Genomic DNA, 13,436 nt, shown 5'->3' on the forward strand with positions numbered 1-13,436 from the left:
CTGAGGGAACTGACTTAGAAAAAGTTTGTGTCAGAGAGGGACAACTTTCAAGTCAGCGGAGGAAATTAACCTGTGTGTGAGAGAATTTCCATTCCTAGTTCTATAAGATGATTTACTTCAAATGCTGTGAGAATCCTAAGGTTTGAAAGGACAATGTGAGTGATAAAATACTCCTTTTCATATAGTTAGCAAGGCAATAGAGTTGCCACATAAGTCTCTGGGTGCTAGAATGAATATATTCTGTGAAACATCTTGAAAGTCTATCATATTTTTCAAGCATTAAGAACTCTGTGACAAACTGACATCTTTTCTAAAAGCCAATTATCATCTGAGCTAAACTTTGAAAGTAACTTAATATCTATAAGTAAAAACTGCCTTTTTTTGCTGACAATTCCTAATCTAATCCCCTGAAGTTGTTAATAAAATTATATAATTTATTAGTTGCTTTTTTTAAAGTTTCTTGAGGTAAAACAGAGACAGAGGAAGGGGGGTCACTTCAGTTCCCTAAGCTGGTTCAGTTAAATGTTTATTTTGAAGTGGAACAGGTGGGACGACTAAAGGGAACCTCCATAAAGGACACACACGCACATGCACACAGAAAAGCTGACCAGCACTGAAGAAAAGTAGATCTTAGGAGATTTAGGGAACGTTTATTGTCTTTGGGCATTGGGAAGTGAATTTTCCCCTCATGATATCCAGCCTTCCCAGATGCATACTAACAAAGGCATGTATTCTACCAGTTTGCTAAGCAAACCACTTAAACCTGGAACAAAGTTTAACATTTTGCTGAATAAGTGGAAGCATATACTCCAATGAATATATCCAATGTAGCCAATGATACATCCTTGTGAAAAGCAATTTGTGCATACAGATCAGTTCCAACAGGAGTATAAAAAGCTGCTGCCATGAGAGGCGCAGAACAGTTTTCCATGAGTAATTAGATATGGCCATCGTTTTCCTGGTTGGATTGTGTCACACTCGATAAACAAGGATGATCATTCATTGAATAGAAGCAAGGCTGAAGAATGAAATATTGGGGTCATGTCTATGAGTTCTCATTTCCCTAAGAGTTATCTGAACATTTTTTTGCAGTGGCGTATTTTCCTAGGGACTCTGTCTTTGGGCACCACTGATCTGGTCATATGGGGGGCGCAAAATCCTCCCCATATGACCAGGAAATCCTGATGCCTTGTCTTCTGGCACCCTCGGCCCCATCTATGTCATCATCAACATGGCGGGGCCAAGGAAGCCAGAGGAAACCCCCCAAAACCTCGTCCCCCCAGCTGCCGGCTCCCCCCAAGCACCTCTCTCCTCACAACTGTTGGCTCTGAACCGGCAGCTGGTAGTCCCTTCTAACCTCCTCTTTGAGGTGGACAGAAGCAACTGGAAAGTTCCATGCTGGAGCCTTTGCTTTGATGGGGCGGTATAAAAGTCTAATAAAATAAAATAAATAATAAATAAATAAATAAGTTCAGGAGGTGTGGCACCAACCCTCAGGGGTGTGGCCTCACCCCCAAGCTTATACAAGCAAAGGCCCCAGCACAGAGTCTTCCAGTTGCTTCTGTCCTCCCCAGAAGGGAGGGCAGAAGGGACTGCTGGCTGCTGGCTCAGCGCTGGCAGCTGGGAGGGGACAGGGCTCGGGGGTGACTCCTGCCGTGGGCCCCGCCCCAGGCATAGTGGGGGGACGCCTGGAAAATGGATGTCTCAGGGCACCATTTTCCCCTGGTATGCCTCTGCATTTTTGATATTATGAAACATGCCTTCCACTGTGCTCATGGCTACATTGCCATTGTGTGTCAAGAATCTGGCCATATCAACATATTAAGATATAACAGGCATTCTTCAGGAACTTAAGATCATCAAATTTGAAAATAAAACATAATTCAATAATAAGAAAAGCATTACCTTTCTCTTCACAAATTTGTCCCAATAGTTGTTAGGAAATGACCTAAGGATATATGAGAAATGCTGTTTAAATATAAAGCATTACTGCTCATGAGAATAAACCAGCTTTTTCTGTTTTAAAAATTTGTGCATACAGATTAGTTCTAACCAGAATATAAAAAGCTGCTGTCATGAGAGGCACAGGATAGTGTTCAGTCAGTAGTCAGGATATGGGCCCAATTTTTCTGTGTTACATTCAATAGTAATCCAGGATGACTGAAGTTCTAGAGGCCAGGCCTACTCCTACCGAAATTAAAAACCCTTTAGGAGTCAAAAAGGCTAGCAATTCTAATAGCTGATAGCTGAGTATATTTCCTGATCTCCGCAGGTAAGGACTACTAGCCATTATTTCCTACAGAAGTAAATCTGATCTCCAAGGCTGGATATTTCTCCATGGTCTTTGAACATTTAGGAAGGACCAAACTGGCCCCAGACAAACCTGGTGGGCGCCTGCTCCACTGATCTGTATGGGGCAGGCCTTCCTTCCAGTTATTGTCCCCATCAACAGTATTGAAAGCAGCAGAACCTGCCTTGACAGCAAGAAAATGGTGGGTGGGTTCATGGACATTAGCAAGGCTTGGCTGCCTGGGGAGATTCTGTGAGGTGGCTATTCCCTCTGCCTGCCACCAGCAATCAGCAATTAATTCATCTCTGAAGTCCCAGCTTGGCTTCTGAACAATAGGGCTAGCTACTTACTTTTTAAAAAAGAATGAAAGCTGGGAATACAAAGAGAAGAGAGAGAGGAGGTAGTGCTGCTTTTGTGTGTTTTTATTCCCTGAGAGCATGTGGGGTTTCCCCCTACCACACGGCCGGCCTGTCAGAGGTCCCTTCCGCACAATGTTGTTAGGCAGGAAATAAAATGTTTCCTCCATGGAGTGCCATAATGTTTTTATACCCAAATGTTTTATTTCCAGCCTAAAAACATTTTAATTTAATCCTCTTACAATTCTCTGGCTGGAACATTTTGAAAACGTCTTCAGTTGCTGTGTAATCTATTTACTATGCTTCCCACACTTATCTGCTTCCCTGAATTTCTTCCTCAACACCATTTTCTGAGCCCGGGGTCAGCTGTGGAGCTGACAGTGACCAGGTTCAGCGGTTTGCTGCCTGGTGACCAGGATGTGCCCTGATATGCCTGCCCAGCTTCCAAAAGAGTTATGCATTATTTGTTAATAAACCGGGCTGCGGCCATTTCTTTTCCAATGAATTTAAGTGTGTGTTTGGTTTGTGAGGGAAGCGGAATCCGCACATCTGCCCACAATAGAGAAATACGCTGACATTCCCATGTGCAAATGAGTTGGTCTAAACCATAATTATATAGTCATGTATAATCATAAATTATGTTAAGTAAGCAACGAGAAGTAAACAAAGCTTCTGTGCTACTCATAGATTTTAAACAAGAAAATAATTTGATTTATCAACTCCACATATATTTTAAATGCTAGCAGTTTAGTTAAAAGTTTAGCTAGGTTTGCTGTATGAATCTACATTTCCTCCTTTCACATAACAAATCATCCAAAACCTAAGGAGAATTACTCAAGTCTAAGCCCATTTATTTCAATGGGTTTAGACTGGAGTAACTCTGCATAGGATAGCATTGTATATGAAGAGCATGTCAGAAAGCTTAATTACAAGGTAACTAAGAAACTATTATACCGTATATACTCATGTATAAGTCGAATTTTTCAGCACATTTTTAATGCTGAAAAAGCTCTCCTCGACTTATATGCGGGTCATTAAATTTTTTTGTGTTTTTACTTTGCCGGCCAGCAGGGGTGTGCAGTTTTATACTAACAGGCAACCAGGTAACTTTCCATAGTGGTACCCCTCAGAAGACTCTCCTAATGATACCAGCCAAAGTTTGGTAAAAGTTTGGTTCAGGGGGTCCAAAGTTATGGACCCCCAAAGGGAGTGCCCCCATTCCCCCATTGTTTCACCAATGGTAGCAGCTATTATTAGTAGATGGGGCTACACCTTTTGCAGTGTCCATAACTTTGGACCCTCTGAACAGAAACTTTCACCAAACCTGGCTGGTCTCATCGAGAGGAGAGCCCCTCTTCATGACACCAGCCAGGTTTCCAGTGAAGTTTGGGTCAGGGGATCCTAAAGTTATTGGCCCCCAAAGGGGATGCCCCATCCCCTGGATTGTTTACAATGGAAGCTAATGAAGTTGGTAGATTCTCTTCCATTTCTGATAATATCCCTCTTAAAATCTTAAGTTTAGATTGGGTACATTTGGGACATACTGAGATGATGAGATTAGGAATCCAGTTCAGTGAAAGGATTTTAACTCTTGTGTTTTAGCTTGGTTGCTGGTTGAGCTAAGGTTTTTGTACTTTTAAAGTTATTGTTGATACCACATTGTTCTTGTTGACCCTCTTTTCCACTTACAGAGCCAGTTTACTGTTTTTCTTTGAAATAAATATTCAAAAACATTTAACCTACTGATGCCTCAACAGATGGAATTTTATTGGCATCTATTTTTATTTTTGAAATTTACCAGCAGCTGCTGCATTTCCCACCCTCGACTTACATGCGAGTCAATAAGTTTTCCCATTTTTTTGTGGTAATATTTGGTGCCTCGACTTATATGCGGGTCGACTTATACACGAGTATATACGGTAGGTATGACAGAATTCAACTTTAGATTTAAACTCTTACAAGGCAATCTGAAATGTATATTAGGATTAGACAGTTTCATAATTTTAATTTTACCATGCATTGTGGAGCGATTGCCACCTGAATTTATATTTATTTATCATTTATTTATGAATGGTACTTATACAGCATGGAAAACTGTGTCATAATCTTCTATGCTGTACAAGTGCCATCCATTTGTGCCCAAACTGAAAGAGAATTATATTACAGAATCACACTGGAAAGAAGTTGCAGCTCATTGACAGATCATATGTTTTAAGTACAGAAGGTCACAGTTAAGGCAACTCTTGTAGTAGGAACTGAGAAGATCTTGTACCTGAGACCCTACAGATGAAAAGCCACTCCAACAGGCCATTGCTTAGCTAGAAGTTCCAATGATCTGAACTGAAATGAGATATACAAACTGTCATGCTTTAGGAAAGAATAAAGGAAAATAAGAACACTCACTGTGTGTTAATAACAAGTCTATCCCACTGCCCTTTAATATCATCTTCTGAAGGCTGTTCCGTAATATACAGTCCATCGAATTCCAATTTTCTCGCAACTTCCTTTTCTCGCTTAAATATAACAAGTGGAACCTGCAAGAGAGAAATAACCATCGTAAAAATATTTCAAATCCACCATAGCATTTGGAACCACTTTTAAAAATAAGTTAGCTGCCAGGGAAACTTAAACATAAAGAATGAATTACACTTCCTAAATTCCTAAAATGATAAATGTTTCATATACATTATATTTAACACTACATTTAAAAAAAAAACAAAGCAACCAAAAGCAAATGAATTATTCCAAGGCATAGAAAACTGAAGAGATTATCGAGGCTCTTGCTGTTTATCATGGAGGGCATACACACAAATTGCAGACTTTGGGGCATTTGACCTCATGACTAATCTTTGAGGTACATTACGCAAGACTTCTCAATAATAAAAATACAATCAAGATGAAAATTTGTAAGAGACTAGTCATAAAAAGCTTGCGCTACTAAAATTTTATCATTGTGGGGTTTTTTTAAAGTAATTTTTATTGAATTTTTTGAGTTATTTACATAAATCTTGGCACTAGAATCAACCAGGCCTGTAATTGCAACACGGGGCAGGGCACTTGGTAAGAGCTCCGGAACAGCGAGCATGCATGGCCTTGGGCCAGCCAGGCAGTTGAGTCTTACCACCCGGCGATGATCATGTATTGGGCACATGGGCTTTAGGGTGGGGCATGCTCCCTATATATTAGGCAGCACGCGGTTGCTCTGGCCTTTTTGGTGCCTGGAGGCAAACTGATCACAGTACTCTTAAAACTCTCTCAGTCCCACCTAGCTCACAAGGTGTTTGTTGTGGGAAGAGGAAGGGAAGGAGTTTGTAAGCCACTATTCTCACTTTGTTGAGAAAAACAGGGTATTCAAACTCTTCTTCTCTTCTATTACAGGATCCCTATTTCAAATTCCTTATATTGAGCTAGATAAAATTCTAAAGCAACTTTTTATATCTTTGGATATCTCTGTCTCTGAATTCTTTCTGAAAACATTTCCGTTCCAATGATGATGCATATGAAAACTAATTTATTTCCTACTGCTATTGTGACTGCTTTTTATTAAACTTTACCAAGAAAAAACAGTTCTCTCCAATTATTAATATTACTATAATTAAATCAAATAATAAATTACTATTTTCACTTTCTGAAGATTATGTATATTTATACTCGAAGAAAAGTAGTTTTATTTCTAATTCAGGTAGTTGGATATATTTTTGCACTTTTCAGGCATGATACAAGCATGATAACAAAGCTAGAATTATATGTATGCTATTATATGTGTTTGTATATATACACACACACATATGTGCCGCCTGTTGCCACTGTGCTGCCTGCTGCCACTGGGAAGGAGTGAGAGTCCTTCCCCACCCACCCCATTGGGAACACCTGCAGGGGGTGGGGCCTGGCAGCTACAACAGGAGTTCCACCAGCAGCCCAAGGCAGCCAGCCTGCTCAGCCCTGCCTGGGACAGACCCTCCTGTTGGTCTGCCTGCCTGGTGTGGTAGTAGTTAAGCCGAGGGCTATGCGTGGTTTTGGGAGAGCTGGCTGAACAGTAGGGGCACCTACTTTGGGGTGCGGTGGGGATCCCGGCCATTGATGGGACGACGGGTAGATATAATGGCGGTAGGCGGCGGCCAGCATGATAGAAGAGCGAACAAGATCACCGGTCAATGCTCGTTAGCCTTCTGACCTCCGACCTTATCCCAAGGAGATCTGATCGGTGGCAGAGTTCAGGGTTACTCTAGCCATTCGTCGCTGGTGCTGACTTCAATGCCAGGAGTCCATCAACAATAAAACCGCTGTGCTCTGAAAGATTATCCTCGGGCTCCAACAGATGGACCACTGGCTTGTATCACTGAAACCTGGAGTGCGTGAGGGTGAAACCGTCGCCTTTAGTGCTGAGTCAGCCTGCCACCTGGTTCGTCACCCTCCACCAGCCACGCAACACAGGGCCGGGGAGGTGTGGCGATGTTCATCCGTGATTCCATTCCCTTCTAGGCTGGGCGGCCCCCCATCCCAGAGATTGCCGGGCATGGAGTGTGTAATGGAAGCCCTAGAGTGGTTGGTCGTGGGAGAGGGATGGCGGTCCTCCTGGTGTACCCGGGTCGCCTAAGCGCACCAGGGGACAGCCTGCTGCGTGCTGCTGGAGGTGGCAGGGCCGGACCTTCCAGGCATTCGCGGTTCCCCAGTCTTATTGTTCTGGGGGGATTCCCTTTAATGTCCATGCCGACACCGCCTCATGTACAGTGGCTCGCGGACCTGAATTGTCATCAGCATGGCTGGCACTAGGCCTCTCCTTGGTAAGATTCTGGCCCCACTCATGAGGGCCGGAAAGCCCACACGCTGGATTTGGTCTTTGGTTTGGGGGTTAATATGGTCATATCCTCTCACCGGATAGAGATGCCATGGTCTGACCACATTCACGCCTTTGAAGGTTCAGGGATGGCCCTGCCATGCCAAACCCGTCTAGGCGAGGGGCTGATTTATGCCAGCCAGCGCTGAGACTTAATGGATCCGATTGGTTTCCTGAATGCTCCTCGCGGGGACCCCCCTGAACCCGCCGGCACACTTTCGATGAGCAGGTGGAGGGACTGGAACTCTCCGGCTCTCCGGTATGCCATCAGATTGTTGCTCCCCGGCGTCCTCTTAAGCCCCGTGTTACGGCGAAGGAAGCTCGCTTGGTATACCCGAGGGAGCCATGCAAGCCATATGAAACGGATGCTTAGGGCAGCGACTAGAGCGTAGTGTGGCGGGAAATCTCACAGCGGCGGCCTACGCGAACATCTTATAGGAGGGCGTTTATGAAGGCTTCTATGAGATGAGCAACGAAGAAGGAAGGCGAAGCAGGGCTTTCTTCTCCTCCTCCCTTCGCCGTCTGCTAGGCTCCCGCCTCAGGCGCCAATTCATTTCGTATAATAGTCGGTCTTTGACCTCCCTTATCCGGAAGGGTTCTACAAATCATCGATTGGCTATTAAGCTGTGAGGGCATTCACATGAGGCTTTTGCAGATAAAGTCCACGTTTAAGTCAGGCGGGACCTTCCATACGTTATCTACAATTAGTGAACTGGAGGCTCCCTTGCCGTCTTCGGGCCCCAGTTTGGCCCAGTTCTCCCTGCTCTCGAAGCCGCTGTTGACGGGGCCTTGGCTGCTGTTAGACCTACTACCTGTCCTCTGGATCCGTGCCCCTCCTGGCTTATAAAAGCTTGCCGGGCGGAGCTACGACCCCATCTGTTGAACATCATCAATGGCTCCCTTGAGCAAGGGGTCTTTTCGGATGGGTTGAAGGAGGCAGTGGTCCGCCCACTCTTGAAAAGACCATCGTTAGATCCAGGTGATCTGGCCAATTACCGCCCCGTCTCGAATCTTTCGTTTCTGGGGAAGGTAATTGAAGAGTGTGTGTTAAGGCAACTTCAGGGTTTCCTGGATGACGCATCGGCTTTTCGACCTTCCAGTCCGGCTTCCGTGCTGGGCATGGGACAGAGACCGCTCTTGTCGCCATCACAGACACGCTCCGTATGCAACTCGACCGAGGAGGATCGGCGCTGCTGGTTTTGTTAGATCTTACCGCGGCGCTTTGATATGAGTCGATCCACGACCTTTTGACCCACCGCCCTGGCCGCTTCAGTGCACGGGGCACTGTCTCCTTCAGTGGATTTCGCCTCGATTTCATGCCGGGACCGGAGTCAGCAGAAGTGTAATGAATGCTTGAGGGATGAAAGCCCTCCCTGAGGTGCCCGCTTCCAGTGTGGAGTATTACGCAGGGAGCGCTGCTATCTCCCGCTTATTATTTAACATCTATATCGCGACCACTTGCTCAGTTGGTGCGGAGCTTTGGGCTGATCTGTCACTCAATATGCTGATGACACTCCAGCTCGATCTCTGTTGGATGGAGGGGGGGCTGGTTGCCGCCCCTGCGGCTCTCCAGCATTGCTCTTGGAAGCGGTAGCTGGTTAGGTTGCAGCAGGTTGCAACTGAATCCATCGAAGACGGGAGATCCACTCTGGCTAGACCGCAGGGGTGGTAGGGTTAAAGGGATTTCCAGTCCGCCCGGTGTGGGAGAGGGGTCTCATTGGCGCCGACCCACTCTGTTCTGCAGTCTGGGGGTCCCACCTGGATTCGTCTCTCTCAATGGGGAGAACTCCAGGTGGCCCATACAACCCTGACTGTATTTTTTCCATCTTCGCCATGGCCCGGCCGGTTGCCCCTCTCTCCTCTCTCCCAAAGGCGGATCTGGCCACTGTGATCCATGCAACGGTCACCTCTCAGGCTGGACTATTAGTAACTTCGCTGGGCTGTATGCCGGCCTTCCCCTTTGCGCTTTGATTCGGAAGTTAAAACTGGTCCAACATGTAGCGGCCTTGCATGCCTTGCTCACAGGAGGCGCCTTCAGAGAACACATACATCCAGCCTGTGTTGCGACAGCTGCATTGGCTCCCAGTTGAAATTCGAATCATCTTCAAGGTGTGGGTTTTGACCTTTAAAGGCTTTATGCGGCCTGGGACCCTCGTACACAGCCGGGACCGCATCACCCCATATGTCCCAACTTCGGCCTCTGGCGCTTTGCAGAGGTTGGCCCAGCACAGTGGTAGCCCCCGGCCCCTCTATGATGCGGCTGGCCTCCACGCGGGCCAGGGACCTTTCACGGCACTGGTTCCCGGCCTGGTGGAACACCCTTCCTCCAGCTGTCCGGGCCCTGCGGGGACTCTGGGTGAGTTCCGCAGGGCCATAATAAGACTGTGTTGTTCCAACTGGCCTTTGGAGTGTCCAGCTGCTGACATGAGGTGCTCCCCTTACTGCCCTGCACCCTAGGGCAGTTACATCAGGGTCCCCTCTCAATATTGAGGGGTTCCGCCATCCCATGGGGGTAGGGTTTTAAATTGGGGTCGGACGCCTTTTATTATGTATTATGGTTTTTTGCTGTTTTATGAGTTTTAAGCTATTTTATGGGATGGAGCCTATGCGTTTATATTTGTACGACCGCTCCTGTTGATGTTTTAGTGGACATGTTGTTCACCACCTGAGGCCCCCCTATGAGGATCAAGGGCGGTATCTAGAAATTAAAATAAATAATAAATAATAATAATAATAATAATATATATACATTCTGTGGTCTTCCATGGCTTCCTTTGGCTATGAGTGAAGACACGACTGTTTTCAGTTTCCTCATAGACTCTGTAAATATATATACACACACACACACACACACACACACACACACACACACACACACACACACACACACACATATTTACAGAGTCTATGAGGAAACTGAAAACAATCGTGTCTTCACTCATAGCCAAAGGAAGCCTTGGAATAAAACAGAATGTTTCATGTCATAATAAACAGATCTGCAGTCTGGAATAGAAAAGGAATTCTTGAAGAGAAATATAAATATAAAAAATGTAATTGCATTTCTGTTTTATAAAATGGCACCATAGAGATCTACATGCCAACAAAACAAAATCATTACAGCTACAAGACAACATTTGCTACTGCTTCAATGGAGCTTGTCCTCTTACTTTCAAACAGTAATACCCAATGATGCAGAAGAAAGAGATGACTGTGTGAAGAATGGCTAAAATGCGAAGTGTAGGTTCCATATAGCCACTGCTTTCTTCCAGGACATAATGTACAGTGATGATTCTATGAGAAGTACTTTCTAGGCTGCTTAACTTGAAGTTTTCAACAGTATTCACAACAGGAACCTCCTTTTCTTCAGCTACTGCAGATGTAGAAACCTGTTGCAGTAATTTTAAATAATCAACAATTATTGAAACAAGAGAAGGGTCAGGATTCAGAACAACATGATGAAGAAAAACAAAGTCATCTAATAAAGATACATCATTAACCATTTACTCTGGATGGTTGACACGCATATGAGAATGGATTCCAAGATGGCGCCAGAAGCAGAGGCTTGGTGGCAGAGCTCCGCTACATTAGGTTTTTAAACTAACTTCGGGACCTAAGTATGATTGATTTTTACCACCCGCTTTTTGGGCTCGAACTGAGAATTGAATCCTGCAAAGTCCTGTAGAGACATTAGTATGCAGCATCTGGACTTACCCCTTTCCTTGGCTTGTTTCATGCACTCGGCTCGGTGTAGATGCCCAGCTTGGTGTGAACGGCTGGTTGAATGGTTGGTGTGTCGAGAGGCTTTTCTTCCTTTGATGGAGTTCCTCCTCTGGCAGGCTGGGCTGTGGGTACTGGGGATAGGGATCCCGCAGCCCCAGTTTCAGCTCCAGTTCCATCCCTGTTTGTCTGGTGCACTGTCGGTACCCCATGATAGAGGAAGTGCAGCGGTGAGTGAGGCCAGAGCAGCATCCGGAGGCACGGATGCCAGAGCCGGCAGGGCCGTTTCCGCAATTGTGGAGACCAGCTGTAGACCCCGAAGATTTTTGTGAGCCGGCTGTGACCCCCAGGCTTTTTACGAGAGGTGCAGAGACAGAAAGAACATTGGCCGGGAGGGGCTTGCCAGTAATGCTATCTGTAGGGAGTCTACAGATCAGAAGGCTGCCTAGAGAGGAGGTGCCTGCAGCCCCGACAGTTGTTTACACTTGGTTGGGAGTGGAGGCCCAGGACCAGCTGCAGAGGCCGGTGGCAGGGGTCTCAAGTTGCTGGCTGTCTTGTCGGGCTTCCCAGCAACCTGAAGTTTTCCAGCAGTATTGTTCCCTGATCCAGCTGGACAGTGTTGTGAGGGTCAAGAAGGCTGGCACGGAGAAGAGTGCATAAGGTGCCAACAGCTGCATTCCACTTTGATCCAGCAGGGGGAGTTGGTGGCAGGGACTCCCCAGCTCCTCCTCTCTGCCAGCGCATTGTCAAAGGTAAAGAATTGTAACATTGAGCAGCAGTCTCTGGTAGTGAGAGTCCTCAGACTCTTTGTACCCTTCTTACTCTTGTGACCACTAAAGGGCATCAGGAGTTGGTGGTAGCAGCTCCTGCTTGGCTCTTAACGGGTACCCCTTTTTGAGTTATTAACACTGCAACTTGAACTTTCCCCAAGGGATCTTGCCACCAAGGATGTTAACAGCTAACTCCCATGGCTACAGTTCCCCGTTGATGAGAGCACTCAGAGTTTTCAGACCCACTGCTTCCATTTCAATCTTGCGACTGCTATAGGGTATCAGGAGTTGGTGGCAGCAGCTCCTGTTTGGCTTCTAGTGGGTACTCCCTCTCAGGCTTCTAACACTGAACTCTGCACTTTCTCCCTGGATTTTGATATCAGGGATGTTACAATCAGTCTTTTATGGCTGTTGTCCCCCACTGGTGACAACACTGGTGGGTTGAGCAGGAGGACTCCAAGTCCACTGGGGGCTCTAAGGCCTTTGCATTATTACAACTGACTCTTCTTGGTTCCTTAGTTTTTACGTGTAGATTAGAGCAGACTGTTGTAGTGTAAGTTAATGATAGGTGTAAGGGTTTAGGTCTGCTGTTTACTGATGTTCTTAGTTTAGTGGGTAGTTAGATTAGACAGTTAATATTGTATATTTCGATTAGTTATGCTTAGCTTTTAGAAATAAATATGATAGATTGTGTTAGTGGCTAGGCTGGGTATTTTTGCTGACTGTTAAGTGTTATTACCATAGGTCACTAAGGTAGGGGATGGTGGAGGCATGGGGGCGGCATTGGGGCTGGGGATTCCAGTATTGATGGGACGGGAGAGATATGGCGGTAGGCGGAGGCCATATGAAAGAAGGTGGGTGAGAGGTGATTATGCTTGCTCCCCTTCTGACTCTAATCTATCCCGAGGAATGAGGGCTGTGGGGTTCAGGTCCTCCTTGATTCGTCCTTGGTGTGGATCAATGCCAGGTCCATTAATAATAAGACCATGATGCTCTGGGATTATCTCAGGGCTCAGCAAATGGACCTAGCTTGTATCACCGAACACTGGGTGCGTGATGGCAAGACGGTTCCCTTAGGTGAAGTCTCACCCACAGGTTTCATGTGTATCCACCAATCTCAAACTCAGGGATGAGACAGCAGTGTGGCAATCTTCATCCGGTATTTGATCCCCTTCAGGGCTGTCCCTGCCCCAAGGATCACCAGTATAGAGTGTGCTGGCCTGGAGTGGGTGTCCTCAGAGAGGTTGGCTGTCTTCCTGGTGTACCAGTCACCTAGCGCACCGGGGACATCCTGCCACAGCTGCTGGAGGCTGTGGCTGAGTGGGCATTGTGGTTTCCCAGACTTATTGTCTTGGATGATTTCAGCATCCATGTCTTTACTGCCTCTTGTTCAGCAGCTGTTGATCTAGGGTGACGCTAGGCCTCTCCTTGATAAATTCTGGCCCCACCTGTGAGGCTGGTCACAC

General features: G+C 46.1%; 1 protein-coding gene across 1 annotated transcript in view; it reads right to left on the minus strand.

Moving 5' to 3' along the window:
• RYR2 (ryanodine receptor 2) overlaps nucleotides 1–13,436 on the minus strand; it is a 464,284-nt gene that overhangs the window by 20,161 nt on the left and 430,687 nt on the right. The window contains exons 95-97 of the mRNA XM_048485659.1: nucleotides 10,651–10,869; nucleotides 5,050–5,180; nucleotides 1,906–1,948 (exon numbers count right to left, since the gene is read on the minus strand). Of these exons, the coding sequence (XP_048341616.1) occupies nucleotides 1,906–1,948; nucleotides 5,050–5,180; nucleotides 10,651–10,869 (393 nt within the window). The remainder of the gene's footprint in view (nucleotides 1–1,905; nucleotides 1,949–5,049; nucleotides 5,181–10,650; nucleotides 10,870–13,436) is intronic.

The sequence above is a fragment of the Sphaerodactylus townsendi genome, linkage group LG01 (genome assembly GCF_021028975.2).
Source record: "Sphaerodactylus townsendi isolate TG3544 linkage group LG01, MPM_Stown_v2.3, whole genome shotgun sequence".
Taxonomy (NCBI): Eukaryota; Metazoa; Chordata; class Lepidosauria; order Squamata; family Sphaerodactylidae; genus Sphaerodactylus; species Sphaerodactylus townsendi.